The 22,620-nt window shown below is 49.4% G+C and overlaps 1 protein-coding gene across 3 annotated transcripts in view; it reads left to right on the top strand.

Annotated features, from left to right (window-relative positions):
* The window catches only part of Nup210 (nucleoporin 210), a 102,543-nt gene that overhangs the window by 45,165 nt on the left and 34,758 nt on the right, over positions 1-22,620 (top strand). For all 3 annotated transcript variants that reach the window (XM_076567353.1, XM_076567355.1, XM_076567354.1), the window contains exons 12-20: positions 514-669; positions 1,121-1,319; positions 5,238-5,383; positions 7,813-8,034; positions 9,829-10,002; positions 15,353-15,545; positions 16,264-16,370; positions 17,008-17,112; positions 17,205-17,306. In XM_076567353.1, the coding sequence (XP_076423468.1) occupies positions 514-669; positions 1,121-1,319; positions 5,238-5,383; positions 7,813-8,034; positions 9,829-10,002; positions 15,353-15,545; positions 16,264-16,370; positions 17,008-17,112; positions 17,205-17,306 (1,404 nt within the window). The remainder of the gene's footprint in view (positions 1-513; positions 670-1,120; positions 1,320-5,237; positions 5,384-7,812; positions 8,035-9,828; positions 10,003-15,352; positions 15,546-16,263; positions 16,371-17,007; positions 17,113-17,204; positions 17,307-22,620) is intronic.

Genomic DNA, 22,620 nt, shown 5'->3' with positions numbered 1-22,620 from the left:
CAGCCACTCACAGTCGGGGGTCAGGGCCCATGGCGCCCACAGGCAGGATTTTGGCTGTGTGTGTAGGTATGATTTTTGAATTATGAACATGTGTGTATATGGTATGCAATGTGTGTGTTTGGGAGTGAGCCCGCGAGTGTGTGTGTGTGTGTGTGTGTGTGTGTGTGTGTGTGTGTGTGTCTCTATCTGTCTGTCTGTCTGTGGTGTTTATGGTTTCAACATAAGTGTGAATGTAGGTGTCAAATGTGACTGAATGTAAGGAGACATGTGAATGGTGAGTGTGAACAGGTGTGTGAATGTGTGGCTGTAGGCGTTTGTGAGCAGGTCAGTGTGTGTGTGTGTGTGTGTGTGTGTGTGTGTGTGTGTGTGTGTGTGTATGAACTAAACCTGGGTGTCAATAGATGAGCATGTTTGTGTGATAATGAGTGAGAGCGCACATTTGCCCCAACCCTGTATTTCCCCAGGCACAGAGGGGTAAGGGGCTGATGGATCCCATGTCATTTTCCTCCCTAGGCCCATGGGGGCAGTGGGAACTTCAGCTGGTCTTCATCAAGCTACATGGTTGCCACAGTCACCGTCAAGGGTGTCATGACCACGGGCAGTGACACTGGACTCAGTGTGATCCAGGCGCATGATGTGCAGAACCCTCTCCACTTTGGTGAGATGAAGGTAAGAAGGTGGCCGGGCATTAGGTGAGGAGGCTCAGGATAGAGGCTCCAGTTGCCCTCTCAGGCCTCGTTCAGAGCTCTCACTCCTCTGCCTATAGTTGTGGTGTGTGGGGGATCGATGGGCCCAGCCCAGCCCTGATCTCGAGGAGTCAGGCCCCATAAGGATGGGCCGTCAGAACTGACTCCATGGCTGCACAGGACATGATGGGTGGTTCCCCCTAGCTGTGCTCCAGCCACTCAGGCCCCGTCTCAGGGAGACTGGGATAGCCCTCCTGACTGGGAGGAGAGGCCTGGGGAGGAAAGGGTTGGGAGAGAATCCTTGCTGCCATCCCCACCCTTTCCAGGCACTGGCCCAGCCCTTCCCCTTATCCTACCCACTGTAGAACTTAGTAAGCACCAGCAGCCCAGCTGGTCTTCCTCCTGATGGGCCTGCGCCTCCTCTCTTTCTCTAGGTGTATGTGATTGAGCCCAGCAGCATGGAGTTCGCCCCGTGCCAGGTGGAGGCTCGAGTGGGCCACACCCTGGAGCTGCCCCTGACAATCAGCGGTTTCATGCCTGGTGGGGCCAATGAGGTGGTCACCCTAAGCGACTGCTCCCACTTTGACCTGGTGGTGGAAGTGGAGAACCAGGGTGTGTTCCAGCCATTGCCAGGTAAGCCAGGAGCAGAATCGGAGCCAAGATGGTGTGGGTTCTCTGTGGGTACCAGAGGGGCCACAACCTAAGGGGTGGCCCTTGGCCCCTGCTCCTGTCCACTCTGAATGCTGCCTGATGTGTTACCTTTGACAAGCCACCTCTATGCTTGTATCTCTTCCATGCGTGAGTGGAGTCTCCTGCCCATGTTCATAGTTCAGTTCATGAAGTGCAACAGGTGCCCAGCCTATATTGTCTACACAGGGTTCTATCGTAATGCCTATGACAGGCCCCGGCCACCCTGAGTACATTCTTCTCTGCCTCCTGTCTTGAGGCAGCTATTGGTGGTGACTGTGACAGTGTCAGCCCTGCATGTTGGGGGCAAGCAGTTTGCCTGGCTGACCTCATTCAGACCTGAAACAGGAGCTGCTGGTGGGCTGTGTGTCCTGTGAAGACCCTGGGGCAGCTTCATTGCTTACGGTCACACATGGCCTGGGCAGGGATGGGGCACAGACCTTCAGCTCCAGTTTCTGTGAGCTGTGGCCTCCCAGAGGTGTGCATCCAGGCAAGGTGAGGATTAGGTCTGATTTGCAGGTTAGGAAATCTGCAGGATGCTTGGGTTATGTGTAGGAGCAGGCTGTGGGGCAGGGCTTATCATGGTGAGCCTAGAACATCAGGACCTATTCTATAACTGAGGGCTCACACCTAGAGGCGAGGAGCCAATGAAGGTATTTGAGCAGAGAGGGATGTAAGTCTCCATGGCACATGCTTTCCAAGTGACTGTATCCCCTGTGGTTGTGATGACATCCAGAACTGCACAGGGTAGAAGGACATCTCTGAAAAGTGCCCAAGCAAAGTCACTGGCTGGTAGCCTTAGAAAATCTAATGTTTCCACATGTTAGCTATTTCAGATGGAAGAAATGGCATTTTGAGGGAGAGGGACTGCTGGCAGCCAGAGATGGAATGTCCCCTGTACTGGCCTCACACCACGGGGTGTCTGTAGGGTGCCACTCGGGCTTCTGGGGATAGTACGCAGGGAAAATCCAGGGCCTGTAATTCAGCAGTCCCAGGGCTGATAAGCCCCTTCACTTACTGGCATTCTGTTCCTCTCTGAGGTTTCTCCACAGGTCACGGGGAAACAGATGCAAGAGTTACATGTAGACATCCCTCGGACATCTTGTGGATTTTTCAAGGAGTCTGGGTTCTGAAGATAGCAGCCAAAACAAATTCTGTGTGGTCAAAATTTCCCTTAGAAAGTGCTGGAATCTTCCTCAGTATACAGGGTATAGGATTTACCTTGGAAACTTGAACTCTGGGTCAGGGCACATGGGTGCTTATTGGACTCAGCAGGCTGGGGCAGCAGATGTCTATGTATGTGTGAGGTCCATCCTAGGGCACACATGACCTGTGGGGCACATATGATTCTCAGGATAGGTTAGTCATGTCTACCCCTCCAAGCCAGGGTACATGTAACAGGACTCTCTGAGGAAGGGGCTGTATCAGGTTCCCTATTGGGCAAAAGCACCTGGAGTGGGGCAAGTCTTTGCAGATCATTTTCCTATTAAGGGGTTAAGATCCAGAATATGTAAAGAACTTCTGTGTGTCAACAATGAAACAGATAAATGATTCAATAACATACAACAGACTTGAGCACCTATTTCTGTGAATGTTACATGTAGTAGTCCCTATTGTAGGAAAAGATGTCCACCCTCATCAGTCATCACAGAATTTCAAAGCAAAACCACAAGGAAAGGGCTAGAGCGACGGCTCAGTGATTAAGAGCACATGCTGCTCCTCCAGAGGACCTAGGTTTGTTTCCTAGTACCCACATTAGGTACCTCACAACTGCCTAACTCCAGTTCCGGGGAATCCAACGCCCTCTTCTGGCCTCCACGGGCATTGCATGCATGTACATGCTTTATACACACACACAATTAAAAATAAAATAAATCTCAAAGAAGAAACATAAAACTACTCCCATTGGGGCAGCTACTATTACAGCAACAGGAAATATCAAGGTTGTGAGGAAACTGGAGTCCATGCTCTTTTGGAAGATCTTAAGGGTAACTACTTGGAAAATGTAGATTCTCCAAAGTTTACGTAGAATTACTATATGATTCAGGAAGTCCCATTTCTAGACATAGACCTAAGGTTAGTGAAAGTGCAAATGCAAAGACGTCTTTGTTAACACATAGCAGCATTATTCTTACATGCTGGTGGCTCAGGTGCTCATCAGTAGAGGATTGGACCCAGGGCAGGTTCAGCCCTAAGAAGGAAGGAAGCTCTGATGTGGTGCAGCCCTGAGGAGCCTTGAGGACACTGTGCCAGGTGAACGTAAGAGGATAAATGCTACATGATTCCACTTGGGTGACAAGAGACAGAGAATAATGGACGCCAGGGTAGAGCAGTTAGTACTAGACATCTCAGCTTTGCAAGTCAAAGGGCCTGAGTGGCAGCTGGTGATGGAACCTGCACGGCTCTGACCTGTGGTTGTGGCATGGGATTGTATATAAGAGTATCGAGGTGGGATGTTTTTCTTAAGACCAGGTCTCACTATTAGTCTCTGACTGGCCTAGAAGTCACTGTGTAGAGCAGGTAGACCTTGAACTCATAGAGAGCTGCCTGCTGCTTCTGCCTTCAGAGTGTGGGGATTAAAGGTCTTTAGCACCACGACTGTCCCTCCCCCCTTTATTGAGGTGAGAAGTTTATGTGTTGTACACTTCATCATAATTCACACTTGTTTTAGTTTGGTTTTCCGTGGCTGGGATGAGCACCATCACCAAAAGTAGCTTGGGGGAAGGAAAGGGTTTATTTGGCTTACAGGTTATAGTCCATTATTGAGGGAATCCAGGGGAGGAACCTGGAGGCAGGAACTGAAGCAGAGACCATAGAGGAGCACTGCTTACTGGCTTGCTCAGCCTGCTTTTTTATACAGCCTGGAACCATTTGCCCAGGGGTGGTACCACTCACAGTGGGCTGGGACCTCCCACATCAGTAATTGATGAAGAAAATGCCCCCCAGACTTGCTCAACTTGCCCACAGGTCAATCTGATGGAGGCAGTCCCTTCACTGAGTTTCCCTTTCCCAGAGTAACTCGTTTGTGTCAAGTGGACAAAAACAAACCCGCATAACATTAATACATTTCTTAGAAATTCAATTAAAATCTGATGGAACATGATAACACAGATGAAAAGCAGCTGTCAGCAAGATAAATTGGGAGAGACACTTGGCTGCACACATGCCTGCCTGCCACTGGTCCCCCTCCTCTGGACACAGCCAGCAGAAAGGCTGGGGTATGCCATCTAAAGATGGCCCCACATATGTCCACACTGGTACTGTGTAGCACAGCCCAAATGAGAACTACCTGGAATGTTCACGGTGGCATGAAGAAGTCTTGCTGTACTTCCTCAGCAGAACAGTGTGCAGAAATGTGGGTGAAGAATGCTTGACTGTGAAGACTGAGAACTTTGGTGAGGAAGGCAGGCCACTGCAGCCTGTGATCCCCTCCCCACTTTATTTAAGCCATAGATACAGCACACCTGAGGCTGTTCTGATGGAAGTCGGGAGGGGTTGGGGACCAGAAGGGGTCTCTAGGGGAGGCTGAGCTCTCTCTTGACCTGGATCCTGGACGCAGGGTGTGTTGAACACATGGGGGAAGATGGAAAATTATTGCCAGTTGTATGTGTACCAGACCTGTGTGTAATGTACATGAATCGTACTTGAATTTGCCTTGTTTGTTTTGTGGTGCTGGTGATGAAATCTAGAGGGTTCGTGCTAGGTAGCTGTTTTTCCACTGAGCTATAGCTCCAGCCTCTGGAAAATTTAAATGATAACAAAATCGAGTTGTGTATGAAGTCCAGAATGAAAAGGGGCCCTTGGCCTGCCCTGCCTTCCCCTTGAAGAACAAGCTCAGGTTAACTTTTGGTTTTCTTCGTGCAGGGAGGCTGCTGCCGGGGCCTGAGCACTGCAGTGGAGTCATGGTGAGAGCTGATGCCCAGGGCTCTACTACCCTCCTTGTGAGCTACACACACGGCCATGTACACTTGGGTGCGAAGATCACTCTTGCTGCCTACCTGCCCCTCAAGGTGAGCTGTGTCTGCCTTTTGTCATCTGCCTTGTCCTCCACCTTTTCTTGAATGTTTCTAGAGGTTCGGTGAGGATGGCCTCTCTCCATAGATGCTGTGCTGTTTTCTGTTTGTTTTTGTCAACTTGGCAACAAGCTAGGGTCATGTGGGAAGAAGGAACCTCAGTTGAGAAAATGCCCCCATCAGAAAGTCAGTGGAGTATTATCTTGAGTAATGATTGACGTGGGTAGTCCCGGGTTGTATAAAAAGCAGGGTGAGCAAACCAAAGAAAGTTCCTTCATGGCCTCTGCTTCAGCTCCTGAGTCAGGTTCCTGCCTTGAGTTCCTGCTCTGACTTTTTTCCATGATGCATTGATTGGGACGGGTAAGCCAAATAAACCCTTTCCTTCTCAAGTTGCATTTGGCTGTGGTGTTTATCACACCAACAGAAAGCAGACTAAGACAGATTCCAACTGTTACCATTTGTGCCTGTGGACAGGCTGTGAGTCAGTCCCTTAGCACCACAGCCACCCTAGTGGTAAAAACAGATGGGGGCTTTCTGTGAAAAGCTGTGTGGGTTTTCTCGTTGCTCACTGGAAACTTTGAGGCCCTTGTGGTTTTACTGGCCAGTTCACCATTTACTTCAGTGAGTGTTGAGAATCTGCAGTGTGCTAGGCACTGTTCTTACCAAGTACAAAACGGGCCTAGAAACTTGCCTTAGGTGCCTCTACACACTGATGAGGAAGGTAAAGCCAGGCGAGGTGATGCACACCTGTAAGCCCAGCTCTCAGGTGCCTGAGGCAGGAGGATCTTGAGTTCCTGGCAGCTTGGACCTGGTCTCAGTAATGAGACCCATCTAAAATAAACAAACAAACAAACAAAAGGAAAATGAGGAGAGCTCCGTGGAGCAAGAAGGGAGCGAGCTGGCCCTGGCCGAGCTGCCCAGGCGCGCCTGGAGCCTACCCTTTGCCTCTCTGCAGCTGTGCTTCCCGTGAGCGCTGTCTTCTGCCACACACTCCATAGCATCCCTCACTGAGGAGCAAGCTCGAGCATGCTGGGTGTGGAGGCCAGCTCCCACCTTTTAAAAGGGTTCCTATGAGGAGGAGAGAAGGATAAGAAACTTTTAGATAGAAAGATAGTGAAGAGGAGAAAGAAACACAGGATAGCTTCCGGAGAACCTGGATCAAAATCCAATGGTCCCTTCTGCCTCTTCAAACGGGCTTTTTGTAACAATGCCAAGGGGCGGGGCAAATTACTTCCTCATTGCTAGATCAAAGCACACCCAACAGCCAAGTGTAGACCCTTCCAAACACCTGGTAACCACACCCGCCCGTGGTCAAATCATCCCCTTATGCAGCCCTGCTGGGTAAAGCAAGCTCAGATTCTCCGACCCTGAGTAAGTTCTCACTAGGAAACCTTTGTGGGTCTCTACAGCTGGGCAAGTATTCAGTCACATCCTCGGACCTTTTTATTTTTATTTGAGCTGGTTTTGCTATGAAGCCCAGGCTGGACTCAAAATCCTCCCACCTCTGCTTCCTGTAGGATGGATTATAGCCCTAGGCCTCCATATTGGCTGGTTTCTGTTATTTAAAGCACAGTGTGGGGTGGGGGGTAGGGGGTAGGGGGAAGCTGAAGAGATGGTTCTGTAGTTAAAGCAGGAGTTGGAGAGATGGCTCAGTGGTTAAAGTACTGGATGCTCTTCCAGAGGATCCAGGTTCGATTTCCAGCATCCACATTGTGGCTCACAGGTACCTCTAACTCTAGTCCCAGGGCATCCGAACCCTCCTTGTCTTCTGTGGACACATGGTACATAGATATACATGCAGGTAAAATAATCATAGACTATAATAGTAATAGTAGCAGTGTGGTGAAGGTGAATGTATGTGTTCAGTATTATGTCTTGTATTCAATATTTGGTCAGTACTGTGTTGGGACCTGTGCAAGGTGCCATCATGGCTCCCAAATACCCTCTTTGTGGATATCAATATAAAGCTGTGAGAAATGAGCATGAAGAACATGTTTTTGTTCATAAAGTTGTTTCTTTCTCATTTAGTCTGTGTTAGGATAGAGCCCAGGTGGGAATTTCCAGGGTTTTTGTTTTGTTTTTAATTTTATTTTGACAAGGTCTCTTTATGTAACCCTGCCTGGCACATGTCCAGGCTGGCTCATAGAAACCCACATGTCTCTTCCCCTGCCTCCTGAATTAGACTATGCCCACCATGCTCAGCATTCCAGTGTACTCCATGCTCCAGTGAGAACCCAGTTCTTTCCAAAATCCCTAATTCATGGCAACCCTGTGCATACTGCCCACGTGGAGACTGAATTTCAAACAGGACACAGAGTTTGCCTGGCAGCCCACCCAAGCAGGATGAGGATCTGAGTTCTGGGTGCCCAGCATTGCCTGGTCACCTCCTCCCAGAGCAATGCTAAGCCTTCTCCTTCTTTCTCCAGGCTGTGGATCCCTCCTCTGTTGCTGTGGTAACCCTGGGCTCCTCAAAGGAGATGCTGTTTGAAGGAGGCCCCAGGCCGTGGGTCCTGGAACCTTCCAAATTCTTTCGGAATGTCACTTCTGAAGACACGGGCAGCATCAGCCTGGCTCTCTTGGGTCCTCCAGCCTCCCGAAATTACCAGCAGCACTGGGTCCTTATGACCTGCCTGGCCTTAGGTGAACAGGTGAGTGGACAGCTGCCCTCGGTCCCACCTTGCCTACTGAGAGAGCTAGAAAATCTACTGTTCTCAGAGAGCCCTGAGGGTACCTGTTGTCTCCATCTTACTACCGAGAGAGTCCAAGGCTCAGTGAAGCAGCCCGCTGGATTCCACAGCACACACCAGCTTCCCTAAAGCCAGCCTGTAGGTGGCCTCCTCCTTCTCAGGGGCATAAGTAGGAGTAGAGGATTGAGACCGAGAGTCACAAAGCCCCATGTTTCAGGGTTGGGCTACTGTCAAAAGGAGTGAGACCCTTGACCTGGGTTTGGTATACCAACTTGTTCTTTCAGGATGGGGTGGATATGCCAATGCCTGTGTGTGTGTGAACTTCTTGGTTATTTCAAGATAGGGTCTCTCTATTCAGCCAAGGCTAGCTTCAATGAAACTCACTATATAGTTAATGTAGCACAGGCTGACCTTAAACTCATCCTGCTTCAGCCTTCCAAGTGGTGGGATTACAGGCATAAGTTATTATGCCCAGCTACAGTGTTTTTAGGGTTTGGTTTTGGCTTTGCTTTTAGTGCTGAAAACCAAAAGATCCTAGGAGGTTAAGCCGACTGAACCAAGCATGCCCCATGTCCTGAGTTCCCACAGGGCCTGTTTGGCTGGGGGCAGCACCCTTTTCCTCAGGCCAGGCCAAGGCCTTGAACTCTTCTAGCTTCTGACAGATCTCTTTCTGGGAGCCCTCAGACAGGAACAGAAAGTAGGCAGAACCATGATCCGAAAAGTGAGAGCTGATTCCTGCATGCCTACAAGTAAAAAGAATACAGATTTAGTTGAAGATGTACACGGACACCCTGACAGGGGTGTGTCTGTCTTCGGCAGTCCAAAGCTGGCCGCTGTGGTCAAAGGAGTGCATGGGAAAAGGCCCCACTAGAGGTGCTAGTAGAAGTATAGGACAAGGTTAAGAACAAGAAATGCATACTACCAAATAAATAGGAAGACTGAGGATAGCAATGAATTATCTCAGCGTAACTGGGTCACTGGGGTTCTGCCCTGGCCTGCAGACGCTGGGCTCTAAGCAAGGTCTGATCTAAGGCCTTCACACTTGCAGGCCTCTGGGCTTCTTGACTTGTGTCATGGGCAGACAGCCTGCTAAAAGTCAGGAGGCACCTCCCTCCTCCCACCTCATGGCCAGGAAAGATGAGGGGCTGCTGGAACAAACCGTGGTGTCCTCAGCAGTTGTCTGTCTCTGAGGAGGCCGGGGATGCTCCCTCGGGCGCAGCTTCAGCTGTGTTGAATGTAAAACCGGGGGCTGAGCCTGACTTCAGAGGCCCCACTCTAGCAGCAGAAAAGGCCTTTCAGCTCCTCCCCTGTCCTGTCCATGTGGGTGGTGAGTGTGGCCTCTCCTCTGGCTCAGAGGAGCAAGCAGGCGTGGAGTGGGGGGTTCTGCCTGTGGCTCTGGCCTCTCCCCTGGGCATTGTCCTGCATGGTCCCTTTTCTAACCCATTCCTCCACAATTAAGGTCCCCACCCTTCAGTGTGCAAATTCCCACATCTGTGCCTCACCTTGATGGGTTGAAGTCAGTGCAGATTCCTCTTTCAAATATCCAGGATCTTGTGGATGTGCAGATTCAGCTGTGGGGTTTTCCTGGTGTCCTGGGGAACCACAAGGCATCCCCTGACCTGCCTCTTTGAGATGTTTGTAGATGGTACCTGGGGCATAAGATAGGCATCATCACATGTCCTATAGAAGTTAAGTCTCATCTCAAAGAGGAGGGGACCTCTTTCAGGTGTCTGACTGTTCCTCCTGCTCCTCTAGGTCATCGCCCTGTCCGTGGGGAACCGGCCCAGCCTCTCTAACCCCTTCCCCGCCGTGGAGCCCACTGTGGTGAAGTCTGTCTGTGCCCCGCCTTCCAGACTCACCCTCATGCCTGTCTATGCCCTCCCACAGCTGGATCTATCCTGCCCACTGCTGCAGCAGAATAAGCAGGTGGTGAGTATGGCCACTCTTGGGGAGGGAGGGGACAGGCAAGAGGACCTTGGCCCACTGCACCCATGGTCTTGAGTGTTCTGATACCTGGATCTCAACAGCCAGAGCTGTGCAGGGTGTTTCCATTCGCCCTTTGCATGGGGGAAGTCTAGAGCCTGCAGAGGTGGGAGACTTTCCAAAGTTCAGTTGCATAGATGGTCCCCGGCTTACAGAGACTTAGCTTAGGTGGGAAGGTGACAAACACTTGTCGTACTTGGAGTTTTGATCTCTTCCCAGGTTGGTAACAGGCAGCCCATCTTCCCTTAATGCTGTGAAGAGTGAACCAGTCACAGCCCCACAGTCAGCTTTACCACCACAGGGGGGAAACTGATGCTCTGTGGAGCTCTGGAGTCCATATATAGCTCATGGCCATCTGCCCAACTGTTGGCTCATGTCAGTGTCTGAGCTGGGTCAGGGTAGGTGAGCAGAGAGGCACAATAGACTGTCTATAGAATGGTGTGTTAACTCATGATGGGGTCATTGGGGTGTGACCTCACCCTAAGTACAGGAGCTTCTGCAGTGGCCATGTAAGATGCAACCCCTTTCCACCCCACTTTCTGATTCCAGATTCACTGTCGCCCTCTGCTGGGCACATGAGGGGCTGTCAAGTCCTTTTGTGAAGTGTTCTGTGGTTTCAGCTGTTTAGGTGGGGTGTTGTCTCTGGGTAGAGAGGGTGTAGTCAGAGTGGGATTGGGAACTCTGAGGAAAAGGGTCATCTGCAGTATTGAATTGTACGGGGCAGGGCATCCCAAAGTAAGTGTCAAGAGGGGAAGAAAGACCGTGAGTCCTTCAGACAGCAGCTGTGGGGGTAAAACCTACTGGTTGGCGTCCTCAGAAGCTGGGGCTGTGCAGTCCTCATAGCCCAGGGCCTGAGTGCTTCCTGCCCAGGAATTAGTGATAAGCTAGTTCAGGCCTGCTTGGAGGAAGGAAATCATAGTTTCCTCATCCCTCCAGCAGGTTCTCCTGGCTCTTAGCATCCAAGTTCTGGAATAACAGAGTGTTGAGGAGGGTGAGGAGCTACTGGCAGACAGAAATGCCACAGAGAGTTTAGCTGGGAGGAGCCAGTGATGCCAGAGAGGCAGAAAGGCCACAGAGGTATTGGCAGGAAGAGCAGGATAAGGAGATGCCAGCCTGGGGAGCCAAGCGAAAGGCTCCTGGGAGGTAGGACAGCAAGAGCAAGGACTCTGAGGTCAGGTCCTGGTCAGTATCCCTCCTGTCCACATGGAGAACAGAACAGTCCTGTGTGCTTGGAACCTTTACCCCTTAGCCTCATTTCCTCTGACACCGTGGCCATCATTGAGGTAGGCAGAGTTGAAAATGCAGAACCAGCTTTATCTCCAAACGTAGCAATTCCTCCTGTGGCCCCCGGGGTCTGTTTCCCTGAAGCGATCTCAGAGTAGGTACTACTCATGTCTGGGCACCCAGGCCTCCTGCACACCTGCATGAACCTTCTGATACTGAGTGTGTCCGAGGCCTTTGCAGCTGTGGGCCAGGTGCTGGGAGATCTGGGTCCCTGGTGAGTGAAGGAGAGCTGTGCCTTTGATCCACACCCTTCTGTTGAAAGCTTGGTTAGCACAGCTGTAATACCTGGGGCTTGAGGACCAGCCTTCATCTCTCCTGTTGGAGTCAAGCACAGCTGTTTCCCCTGCTGCTGTGGTGTGGATCTGTGGGGTGGTCCTGCCTTCTCTGGCCCTTGCTCATCATTGGAGCTAAGAATGAATACTCCACAGACCTGCACTTACCTCCTCCACTGGCTTCACTTGGGCTGGTAAGGGTGGTGTAGAGTAAGATGTACAGCTTCTGTACACTCTCCACTGACCCCACAGGGATCCTGTAGAGTATGTACCTTGCTCCCTGTCATCAAGATAGGAGTGTAACAGACTCAGAGCCTGAAGGTGGCTCAGCCCCAGTGTCCGCTGCAGAGTGAATGATCGCCTTTGTCTGGCCTCTGAGTGAGCTGCTAGGAGAAGACTTCTCCATCTTGACTTAGAGACCTGTTGAGATGAAATCTTGAACTCGCTACCTGCTTCAAGCCTTTTTTTTTTTTTTTTAGCTTTTTGTTGATGTGTTATTGCACATTTGTGGGGTGCAGTGTGATTAATTCCATGCATGCGTGTAGTGTGAGCTATCAAATCAGGATGGGGAGGTCTCCCTCTCAAATATTGATGGTTCCATTGTGTTGGGGAGCTTCAGACTGTTCCCTTGCTGTTCTTTATATAATATATTATTCTGGTATTTAGTTGCCTCTCTGCACTGCAGAACCCCAGAGCTTACTGCTCCCTGTGTTCAGATATCTGCTTCCTATCCTCCTCCTGCCCCTCCCCTCTCTTCCCAGCCTCCAGTGACGCCCCCTCCCGTACTCTACTCTGCTTCCGTATTGTTTTAGCTACCACACGTGTGTGAAAGTCCACATCACCCCTACCTCTCTCTGCCTGGTTTGCCTGCAAGTTTTACCTTCTAGTTCACATCTGTTTTGTGTCGTTGTCCTTGGTGGAGGGAACAACATTGTGCTAAGTTTGGATCTTCGGGAAACGTCTGCCGGCTGGGTCCCCTGCCAGAGGTAGAGAGCCAGAGTCAGTGCGCAAGTTCTACTCTGATCCCAGCACGAGGGAACATGGGACTGGGTTCAGGCCCCACCTGCTGTGGGAGCCAACCCTTGATGGTGATAGAGGCCAGTGCTGGGGGTTATATGACTGGATGCAGAGTCCAGAGAGTAGCCATTATACGTTATTCTGTGTTTTCTGCTTAAACCCGCCTGTGGCATCCAGTTGAGCCCGGCGAGGAAGCCAAGTCCCTTCTGTGGCCCTTGGGGTCCTGTGTCCCTGGTCCCTGGCTGCTTTCACCTCTGTGCCTTTCATGCTTGAATGTCTTCTTGTTCCCTCCACCTCTGTCAGTGCTTGGGGCTTAGGTAGGCTGAGCCCTGGGGCTTGAAGTTTCCCCATCCCTGGCCCCAGCCTCCCTCATTTCTTTATCCAAATTCTCCTTTGTCTTTGGCTTGACTTAAAGGTGCACACCTGATCCCCTCCTCCCACTTCTCCCACTCCCAAGTACGCACAGTGACCTATCACTACACAGTTTGATCGCCTAGTTTAGTCTCTTGCTGGCTCCTGCCAAGAGCTCAGCAAACATCCTTGGGCAAGTGAGCAAACCCAGGAGCATGCTGTCCCTGAGTCCTGGGAGGCACCCTCATGCAGACTCAGGGGTGCTAAGACAGCAAGGGCATGGGGAGTGGGTGCCTACCTGGAGAGCAGGGGCCTGCACGTTGGGCAGTCTGTGCCGCTGAGCTGCAGCAGGGCAAAACCGAATCAGATCTAGATATGTCTCCCCTGTCTTTAAGCTTTGGTGAGGAGCTGAGCATGGTGTCTGAGCATGGTGTCTGTCTGCAGCCAGACTGGGTGAGTCCAGAGCTGCCTCTGGTTGAAAGGTAGTGGTGTGACTGTGGAGCTTGACTCAGAATGGACTATGTGTTGTTGGTGTCAGCAAGAAGTAATGGGCCTTGGACACAGAACTGCCATGTGATCCATCAGTCCTTGGCGTTCCCGAGCCATGAGCCGGCCATTCAGGCATGACCCCTGCGATTTATGGTCTCATTAGAGGACCTTGAAGAAGATATATCCCCAAGGTGCATCTGGGTGCAGTATCAATTTAATTTTATAGCTCTCCAAATCCAGAGGCCACCTAGGACGTGTTTGCAGAGTAAATTATTGGCAAGGTGAGACACCAGAGTGGAGTCAACCAGCAGGAATGACAGACTGCAGGCAGACCAGGTCCTCTTCTTACCAAGATTGGGTGCCACTTGTATCCCAGGGGACTAATTAGTCCAGGATTGGGTTGAGCTGGGGCCTAAGGAGAAACCAATGTCATAGGGAGTCCTTGGAGAATCTGACCTGCCGTGTTCTACCCTAAGCCTGTGAGACAGAGCAAGTTCTGTAACGTGTCTGAGCCACAGCCTTCCATTTTGTAAAGTGGGAAAGTTGCAGTCAGCCTGCAGGCATGCTTGCATAGAGCTGATGCCTTTCCCAGAAAAGCACTCATTTTCTACCAGAGGTTGAATCTGGGAGAAGGGGTGAGGTGCCTGGGGACAGACCTCTGAGGTTCCTGCCCACACTCACAGCTCCCCAGCTTGTGTCCTGCCCAATCATTAAAACCCTTGGTGTGCCCAGGTGATGAGCTGAGGTGCTGCCACGAAGGGCACTATTAAATTGCTGCATGCTTGGTCAGGTGTTGTCTGGAACCGGGTGAGCTACAAGAGGTTGGGGAGGGATCCTGGAGGTAGAGGCAGGGAGCTTGGTGGCAACGTCAGTTAGAATGTGCTTTGCTGTGCCGCAGTAACAACCCCCAACCCCATAGCTCCATATCTTAACTACACAGTGTAAGTTCAGCTCTTGCCCGTGTGGTGCATGAGTCTCAGGTTGTCCATCACTAGGAGCCATTGTGCAGAAAAAGAGATTGTACTTAGGCCTTAGAGGTCCCCTCCAGAATTGTCACACATCATGCGTCATATCTCATTTGCCAGACTCAGTGATAGTTACCCTTAGGTCAGAGAGGACAGTTCTTCCTTCTGGGCTATGCCTGAATGGATTAGATCATTGGTAAATGGTAAATTATGCTAAAGCCCACCCCATTTAGTGTGAATTACAGTGTGAATTTGTCTCTCAAATAACCACACAAAATTCATATTTAAAAGACTATCCCAGAACTAGTGAGAGGGCTCAATGGTTAAGAGTACTTGCTGTTCTTACAGAGGACCCGGTTAAGTTCCCAGCACCCACATGGTTCACAACCATCCGTAACTCCAGTTCCAAGGAATCTAATGCCCGCTTCTGGCCTCTGCAGGCATGAGGGCTACATATATACATGCAGATAAACTCATACACATAAAATAAATAAGTCTCAAAAATTTTTCTTTTTTTTTTTAAAGAAAGTCCCAACAAATTGGTTGTGCTTCCTACCCTGACTGAAGAAGCCAAGGATGGAGACCTTTATGCCTTCCTGAGTAGGAAGGGAAGAGCTGGAACCAAGGGTCGATCCAGGCTTGGGGCTGCCTCTGCTTGGCTGCCTCCTTGCTATACACCCTCTGTGCCATTTTGTTAGGTAAAAGGGGAGTCATTATCCCTCATGGAGAAATAGGAGCCATTTTGGACAGGGCTTTGGGGCACCTTAGTGATGACATTCCTGAGCATTGGTTTGCAGTTTATCTCCACCCCTTCATCAGGACCATCTGAGCCCATAAGGGAAACAGCTGGCTTCTTGGCATTACCTGTGGCAGCGAGTACTGGATGTGGCCACAGCATCTGATCTCTGTTTCTCTTAGGTTCCAGTATCCAGTCACCGAAATCCCCTGTTAGACTTGGGTGCCTATGACCAGCAGGGCCGGCGATTCGATAACTTCAGCTCCCTGAGCATCCAGTGGGAGTCCTCCCGGCCATTGCTGGCGAGCACCGAGCCTGACCAGCCCATGCAGTTGGTGTCCCAGGATGATGGGAAAGGCCAAAAGAAACTACATGGTGAGCCAAGTCTTGAGCCAGAGGGTGGAGGAGCCCTGGACACCAGGAAAGTCCTCCACTGCTCTTGCATAGGACCTCAGGTGTCTGGGGCTTCTCTTCATTTAGAGCTAAAGCGTGGAATAGAGAGAGAGCTCATCTTCCACCCCACCCCCTTTTTTTGAAAGAGAGTTTCATTGTAGCTTCGGCTGGCCTAACTATGAAGAACAGGCTGGTCTCCAACTCTCAGAGATCCACCTGCCTTTTCCCTTGAGTACTGGGATTAAAGGCATGTCACCACACCTGGCTACTGTGGTTTTTTTGTTTTTTGTTTTGAGACAAGATCTTCCTCTGCAGTCAAGCTGGCCTCAAACTTGAGATCTTGAGTGCTGGGATCCCAGGCTTGCACCAATACACCCAGCTTCACTTTGTTCTTTTAATCCCATCTAGGCATGTGAAGTAGGAACTCGGGGCTCAGGATCCAGAGCAGAAGGGTCTCCTGTCCCAGGTCCCTTGGCCATGCTGTGACAGTGACAAACTTCCTCAGCAGCCCAGTGTTGAGTCTGTCTTCTCAGCTTACCTCAGCAGCTCTGTTCTTGGCCTGTTGACCCTTACAGTACTCAAAGCCTCAGCAAACTCAGTTACCTGTTTTTTTAAACTTGAAACTGAATCGGCAGCAGGATGTGGCCCCAAGGTAACCAAGGGGCTTGTGACCAACATTTGTTTCCCTCCGTGCCCTCAGGTTTGCAGGCAGTTTCAGTTCATGAGGCCTCAGGAACCACAGCCATCTCTGCCACGGTGACTGACTACCAGCAGTCCCACCTGAACGCAGCCAGAGTGAAGCAGCCGGTATGTGCCAGAGGACACCAGTGGGTGGGACCATGGGCAACACCAGGATGTCTCCTGTTTCTTGTAGATTCTGTCTGGTGTGACCTCCCTTGCTAGGGATCAGTACCTGATAGATTCTTCTCCTCTCTCCAGCATCTCTTAAGGGCTTCAAGCAGATCTGCTGCTGCTTCTGGGGGACCAGTATGTACATATGAGGAATTGGAAGGGTCCCCCAAGAATGGTCCTATCTGGATGATACCCGCCCTCTCAGGCCACCCCATAAGCTGCTACTGAAATGGTGTGGAGGCAGTAGATACCCAAGGGCAGGGCAAGTCGGGGCTTGCATCCTAAGGAGCCCAGATGCTGCGACAAGGAAGCTTCCATTCTTACCTCTTCTAGGAACTTGCTAGTTTTTGAGTGGCCTCCCTGGGCTCCCCGCTGGAGCCTTACAGCCCACAGACGCCCTTTTAAGACCTTCTGACGCTTCTGACCTCTCTGGGGCTCTCTCTACCTCCCAGGCCTCCCCTGGGTACTGACACTGCTTGAAGCTTCTGTTCCTGGAATGAGGCCACTCCCTGGGGCATCTAGCCCTGTCTTCTCGGAGGGAGCTGGTGATACCCTTGTCTTCTGTCTGACAGTGTTGGCCTTTCTTTTTCAGCATGACCCTCTAGTGCCTGTGTCAGCCTCCATCGAGCTTATTCTTGTAGAGGATGTGAGGGTCAGTCCAGAGGAAGTGACCATCTATAACCACCCCGGTGTCCAGGTATGGCCCTTTGTCCCCACCACCCTTCCAAGCGTGGCACCCTGCACTCTGCCACCCAGCCTGACCTCTTCCATCCCCACATCTCCCTCCAGGTGGAACTCCACATCACAGAAGGCTCTGGCTACTTCTTCCTCAACACCAGCACCCCGGACGTCATCAAGGTGGCCTACCAGGACACTCGGGGCGTGGCTATGGTAAGCTTGAGCATCAGGATCCCAACTGTCTAGTCAGGTTGACACATTATTTCAGAAAGCCGCACTTAATAACACCCACCTTGTACTGAGCAGGGCCTTGAGATTCTGAGTCGCTCTGAAGTCTCTGTCATTCCCATGCCACCTCTGCGCTTTCTCTTCTGTGTCTACGATTACTCGCACTGTTAATTACAGTTAATTCTTTCCTTTCAGTCAATCTTCCGATTCATCTTTTAATTATCCTTTTATTACATAAATGGCTTTATGATAACCCTAAGAAACTTTCATTTCAAAGCTCCGCTCTTCACTCTCTCCTGGCTCTCCACAGTGCCCACTTCACCCTCCCCCACTCTTACAGACAAGGACCCGGCTGGACCTCTGGTGTGGAGGAATGGAGCGTCCTGGTTTCCTCATGCCCCGAGTTGCTTTTTTTCTTATTGTGTAGCCTGTAGTTAGCTTACTTGTACTTTTAGCCCTTCTTTTATTATATAGGATCTGAGTTCTTTAAGCCCTTTTTCTTTTTAATGATTTAGTTTTATGCGTATGAGCATCTGCCTTCATGCATGTATGTGTACCAAGTACATGCAGTGCCATAAGAGGATGCTAGATCACCTGGAACTGAGGTTAGAGCTGGTTATGAAAGGCTATGTGGTTACTGGGAACCAAACCCAGATCTTCTGGAAGAGCAGCCAGCCCACGTTCTTAACCACTGAGCCATCTCTCCAGCCCCTAAACCTTCTTTTCTTAATAGAGCCAAAGAGTGAAAACAAAGAACTGTCTTAAATGTCTCACTCGGGTCTGACAGGATATTTATGCAGTCGGAAGTCCAGAATGATACTCACCCACACGGTGTCCCCACTTGCCAGCTAGGGCATTGCCACCAGGCAGCTCTCAGCCCAAATTTTGCTTCCTCTGTTGAAAGTGTACTTGCCTCATTCCCAAAGAGTCACGGCTCCCCTGGACTCTGAGGTTGCCCACGCTGACATGGTCCTGGAAAGGAGGGGCTTCAACTCAGGAAGTCTGGCTGACTGGCTGTCTGTGATTCTCAAGGCCCTTTACTTTTGGCCTTGCCTTGCTTCTGCACCTGAACCCTTGAAGGCTGGCCATAGCACAGGGGGCAACTGAGTGTAAGAAATATGCCTGGAAGTGTTGGACTCAAGGGTTAACTGTGATACTGGATATCAGGAGATGGTGGGGACAAAGGTAAACCAGAGGGCATGAGCCTTACCCCGGGTGGAGGAGGGTTGGCAGTGTGTGCCTCTGTTGATTCCTTTGCTCCTGGTACTAAAGGGTGATTCCCCTACATCTCATCAACTTCGTGGACTGTGCAGAGGTTCTTAGTAGATTCACAGATGTGAGCAGCCATCACCACCATCATGCTTAGAGTGTTTGCATGCCTGGAAAGGAAACCCTATAGCCACCTGTCACCTTTGAGTTCTTCCAAACTCATGCCCTGTCCCAGCTTTCAGTGACTACTAATGTATTGCCTAACTCTGTAGATTTTCCCATTCTGCACAGTTCGAGTGAACGGAATCATGAAGCATGTGGCCCTTGCCTAACATGTTTCCATGTTGTAGAATGTTCCAGAAGCTCATTCCTTTTGATGGCTGAGTATGGCTGTGCCACCTTTCATTTGTTCATTCATCCATTAGTTGATATTTGGGGCGTTTGTTCATTCATCCATTTGTTGATATTTGGGGGCTTCTGGTTTTTTGTTATTTTTTTTTTTTTTCCCTTCAAAACCAGGACTTCATATGGCCTGGAGCTCAATTTGTAGCTAAGGCTGTCCCTTAGCGAAGGATAATTGATCTTTGGCTGTTCTTACCTCTCCACTTCTGGGATTGTGGGTGTGCACCACCACACCTGTTTTTGTGTGGTGCTGGGACCCAGTGCTTCCTGTGTGCCAGGTGGGCACTCCACCACCTGAGCTATATTCCCAGCACTGGTTTCTGTCTTTACTATTGAGAACACTGCTGCTGTGAATGTTTGTGTACGGGAGAAATTTTTGAAAGATTTTTTTATATGTACAAGTGTTTGTCTGCATGTGTGTAATGTACAACATGTGCATGCCTGGAGGCCAGAAGAGGGTGTCAGATCCCCTGGAACTTGAGTTACAGATGGTTGTGATCTGCCATGTGGGTTCTGGCATCTGAAAACAGTTCTTCTGAAAGAGTAGCCAGTGCTCTTAACTGCTGAGCCATCTCTCCAGCCTTGTATGTTTTTTGTGTGGATGCATCTTTCATCTCTGTTTACATGCCCAGGAATGGGAACTCTGCATATAATGTTTTGAGGAACCACTGCCTGTTTCCCACGTCCCATCCTACCAGCACCGGATGAAAGTGCCTGTTTCTCCTCATCCTTGTCAACATTTGTAATTATCAGACCTTGATATTCCATCCACTCCAGTAGGTGCAGGTGACCTCTCCTTGTGAGACAGATTTATAGTCCCTGATGAGTGAAGTCATTCAGCTTATCTTTGTGTTTCATTCTTGTGTCTTCTTGGACAAATGTCCGTTTAGATCCTTTGCTTGTTACTCTTTTTTTTTTTAAGTTGTAGAATACCAAATTATATTCTAGATAAAAGTCATTCATGAGATGTGATATGCACATACTTTTCATTCAGGCTTGTCCTTTAGCTTTCTTGGTAGCATGCTTTCAAGCTTATATTTTTAATTTTGGTTAAAATAAAAATAATTAAATAAAAATTTTAAATGTTGGTTCAGTATAATATCTCTTTAAACTTTTTAAAGTTACATTTATTTATATGTTTTTTTTGTTGGGGGTGCGTGAGCATGCATGCCACAGCATTCATGTGGAGGACAGAGGGCAACTTGCAGGAGTTGGTTCTGTTTCCACCGTTTGGGTTGTGGGGATTGAACACAGGTTATGAGCCTTATCTGAGAGTGGTCTTGCTGGGCTTCCTTCTGTGCTCCTGTGCTTCCTGTCAACCTGACTCCATGGCAAATGGAGCTCCTGAAGATTTGCCTGTTGTCTTCTGCGCTTTGTCTACCCCGGGTGTGTGGTGGGAACCCAGGACCTTTCTGGTATGTGTGGCTGTCCAACTGCCCTAGCAGGAGCCATTGCTCTCTTTTGTCTGCACTGGATGATTTCGGTGTTGATGTCAAAAGCCAGTAGATGAGAGACAGGAGCTTAGTTCTGAGGCCCCAGCTCTGCTTCAGCTCTGTGTTGACCTGCATGTCTTTACTTGTGTTGGTCACAGTGTAGATCACCATTGCTTCAGAGCAAGTGTGACCATCTTTAAGTGTGAGCCTTCCGGCTCTTTCAAGTCTACTTTGACAGTTTTGGATCCCTTACAGTTCAGTATAAATTATAGAGTCAACTTGTCAACTTAATCGTGAAGCCAGCAAGAGTTCTGCCAGGACTTAGGTTGACCCCTTAACCATATTCACAGTCTCTGTCCATGAATGTAAGGTGTTGCCCTGGTACCTGTGCCTCCTTTGATGTCTTTTAGTAGTGTTTCCAGTTGAGAGTGTTAAGTTTTATACTAGTTTTGCTGAATTTATTTCTAAGTATCCTTTTTCATGGTAATAATTGTAAATGGAATTGTTTTCTTAAAACTTTATTTTTCTAACATGTGGCTTATTTCTGCATGTTGGTTTCATAATCGTGGTAATAATTGTAAATGGAATTGTTTTCTTAAATTTTATTTTTCTAACATGTGTCTTATTTCTGCATATTGGTTTCATATTGTGTAACCTTGCTGAACTCTTAGGAGTTTTTAGTGAATTCCCTAGGTTTGTGTTTCTGTGGATGTGTGTGTGTGTGTGTGTGTGTGTGTGTGTGTGTGTGTGTGTGTGTGATGTGTGAATTGAATACAGGTAGTTTGACTCCTTCTCTTCGAATTTGGAAGTTTTAATTTCTTTTTCTTGCCATATTGTCCTGGCTACAGTCTCTAGTACAGTGTTGAATAGAAGTGATGACAATAGCCACCGTTGTCTTACTCTAGATTGTGAGGAGAAAGCTGGCATCCTTTCACTACTAAGCATGATGTGGGCATTTTATAGATGCCTCAGATGGGGTAGTGTCTCAGGGACTTCTAGGCTAGACTGAAAGTGTGTATTTTTAAGTGTGTTTATGAGGATAAGGACAGATAACATTCCTCACCCCACCTTGCCTCTGCTAGTGTAGGTGCAGATTGGGCCTCCAGAAGAAAACAGATTCAGTCTCTCCAAGATTTTGTCTGATTCCTAGAGCTTCCAGCAGGCAGTGAATGGGCATCTTTCTGATGCTGCCTGCCCTGCCCCACTCAGGACTTCTCTCTCCACCTGTGAGAGAAGGGTGAAGGGTATTGGATAATGGTGCTGTTCCCGTGACCAGAGAGTAAACCTCTGCTTCCACCATGCAGGTCATCTTTGAGAATGCCCTTAAAGGAGTGTGGTCACATTGTAGATCTCTGGTCACAGACATATTGAGATTGTCATGGTCCTTTCTGCTGTCAGACTAGATGACATTGGACTTGGAGCAGATGCCCACTGCATCTCCTTTCTCTTTCATGATTGGTAAGGTGGAGACTAGCTCTTGTACAAAGGCCTTACAGACACATAGATGGTGGTAGTGCAGACCACTGCAGAGGTAGGAGAAATCCAGCACTTCAGTGACCAGCTAAGGAACCTAAGGACATGCTTATGAGTAAGGATGCATGTGGTGCTGCCTGATTCGGGTTCACAACCAGCCATCTCTGCATCTTGTTTAGGTTAATGAAGAGACAGTATCAGAGAAGCCAGGTGAGAGACGGAGAAAGGTAGCTGAGGGGAGTGCTAGGGGTGCACCTCACTCCAGATTCCTACCTGTGTTCTAGCTTGGCTCTGTGCAAGGCCGACTTACATAAAATACTGGTGAGATTAGTGGTCAGCAAACTCTGTGTCCACATGCAGCTAATTTAGGACCTGTGGGAATTGGTCATAGCAACCATGAGAGGGACATGCATACATATATATGCTCCTGGAAGATTCCAAGGCACCTAGGATGCTCCTTTTCTAAACTTCCTGATGTGACTGTCTGCATTGAAAGAAGCACTGGCTCTGCTCATGGCTTGGGGACCATTTGTTTTTCTGTTCCTCCTTTACTATCTTCTTATGATTTAGGTCTATGTTTTTTAATCTGTTTTAATTTCCTTTTTAAAAGTTTGTTGTTTTTTTTTTTTAAAATTTTGGTGTTTTGCCTGCATGTGTGTGTGCACCACATGTGTGCAGTACCTGAGGAAGCCAGAGGAGGGCATCAAATCCCCTGGAGCTAGAGTTACAGATGGTTTTAATCCCATGTGGGTGCTGGGACTAGAACCCAGGTCCTCTGGAAG

This window comes from Peromyscus maniculatus, chromosome 3 (genome assembly GCF_049852395.1).
Source record: "Peromyscus maniculatus bairdii isolate BWxNUB_F1_BW_parent chromosome 3, HU_Pman_BW_mat_3.1, whole genome shotgun sequence".
Lineage (NCBI taxonomy): Eukaryota > Metazoa > Chordata > Mammalia > Rodentia > Cricetidae > Peromyscus > Peromyscus maniculatus.
The sequence above is the reverse complement of the archived record's forward strand: the minus strand, read 5'-3'. Positions and strand labels throughout refer to the sequence as shown.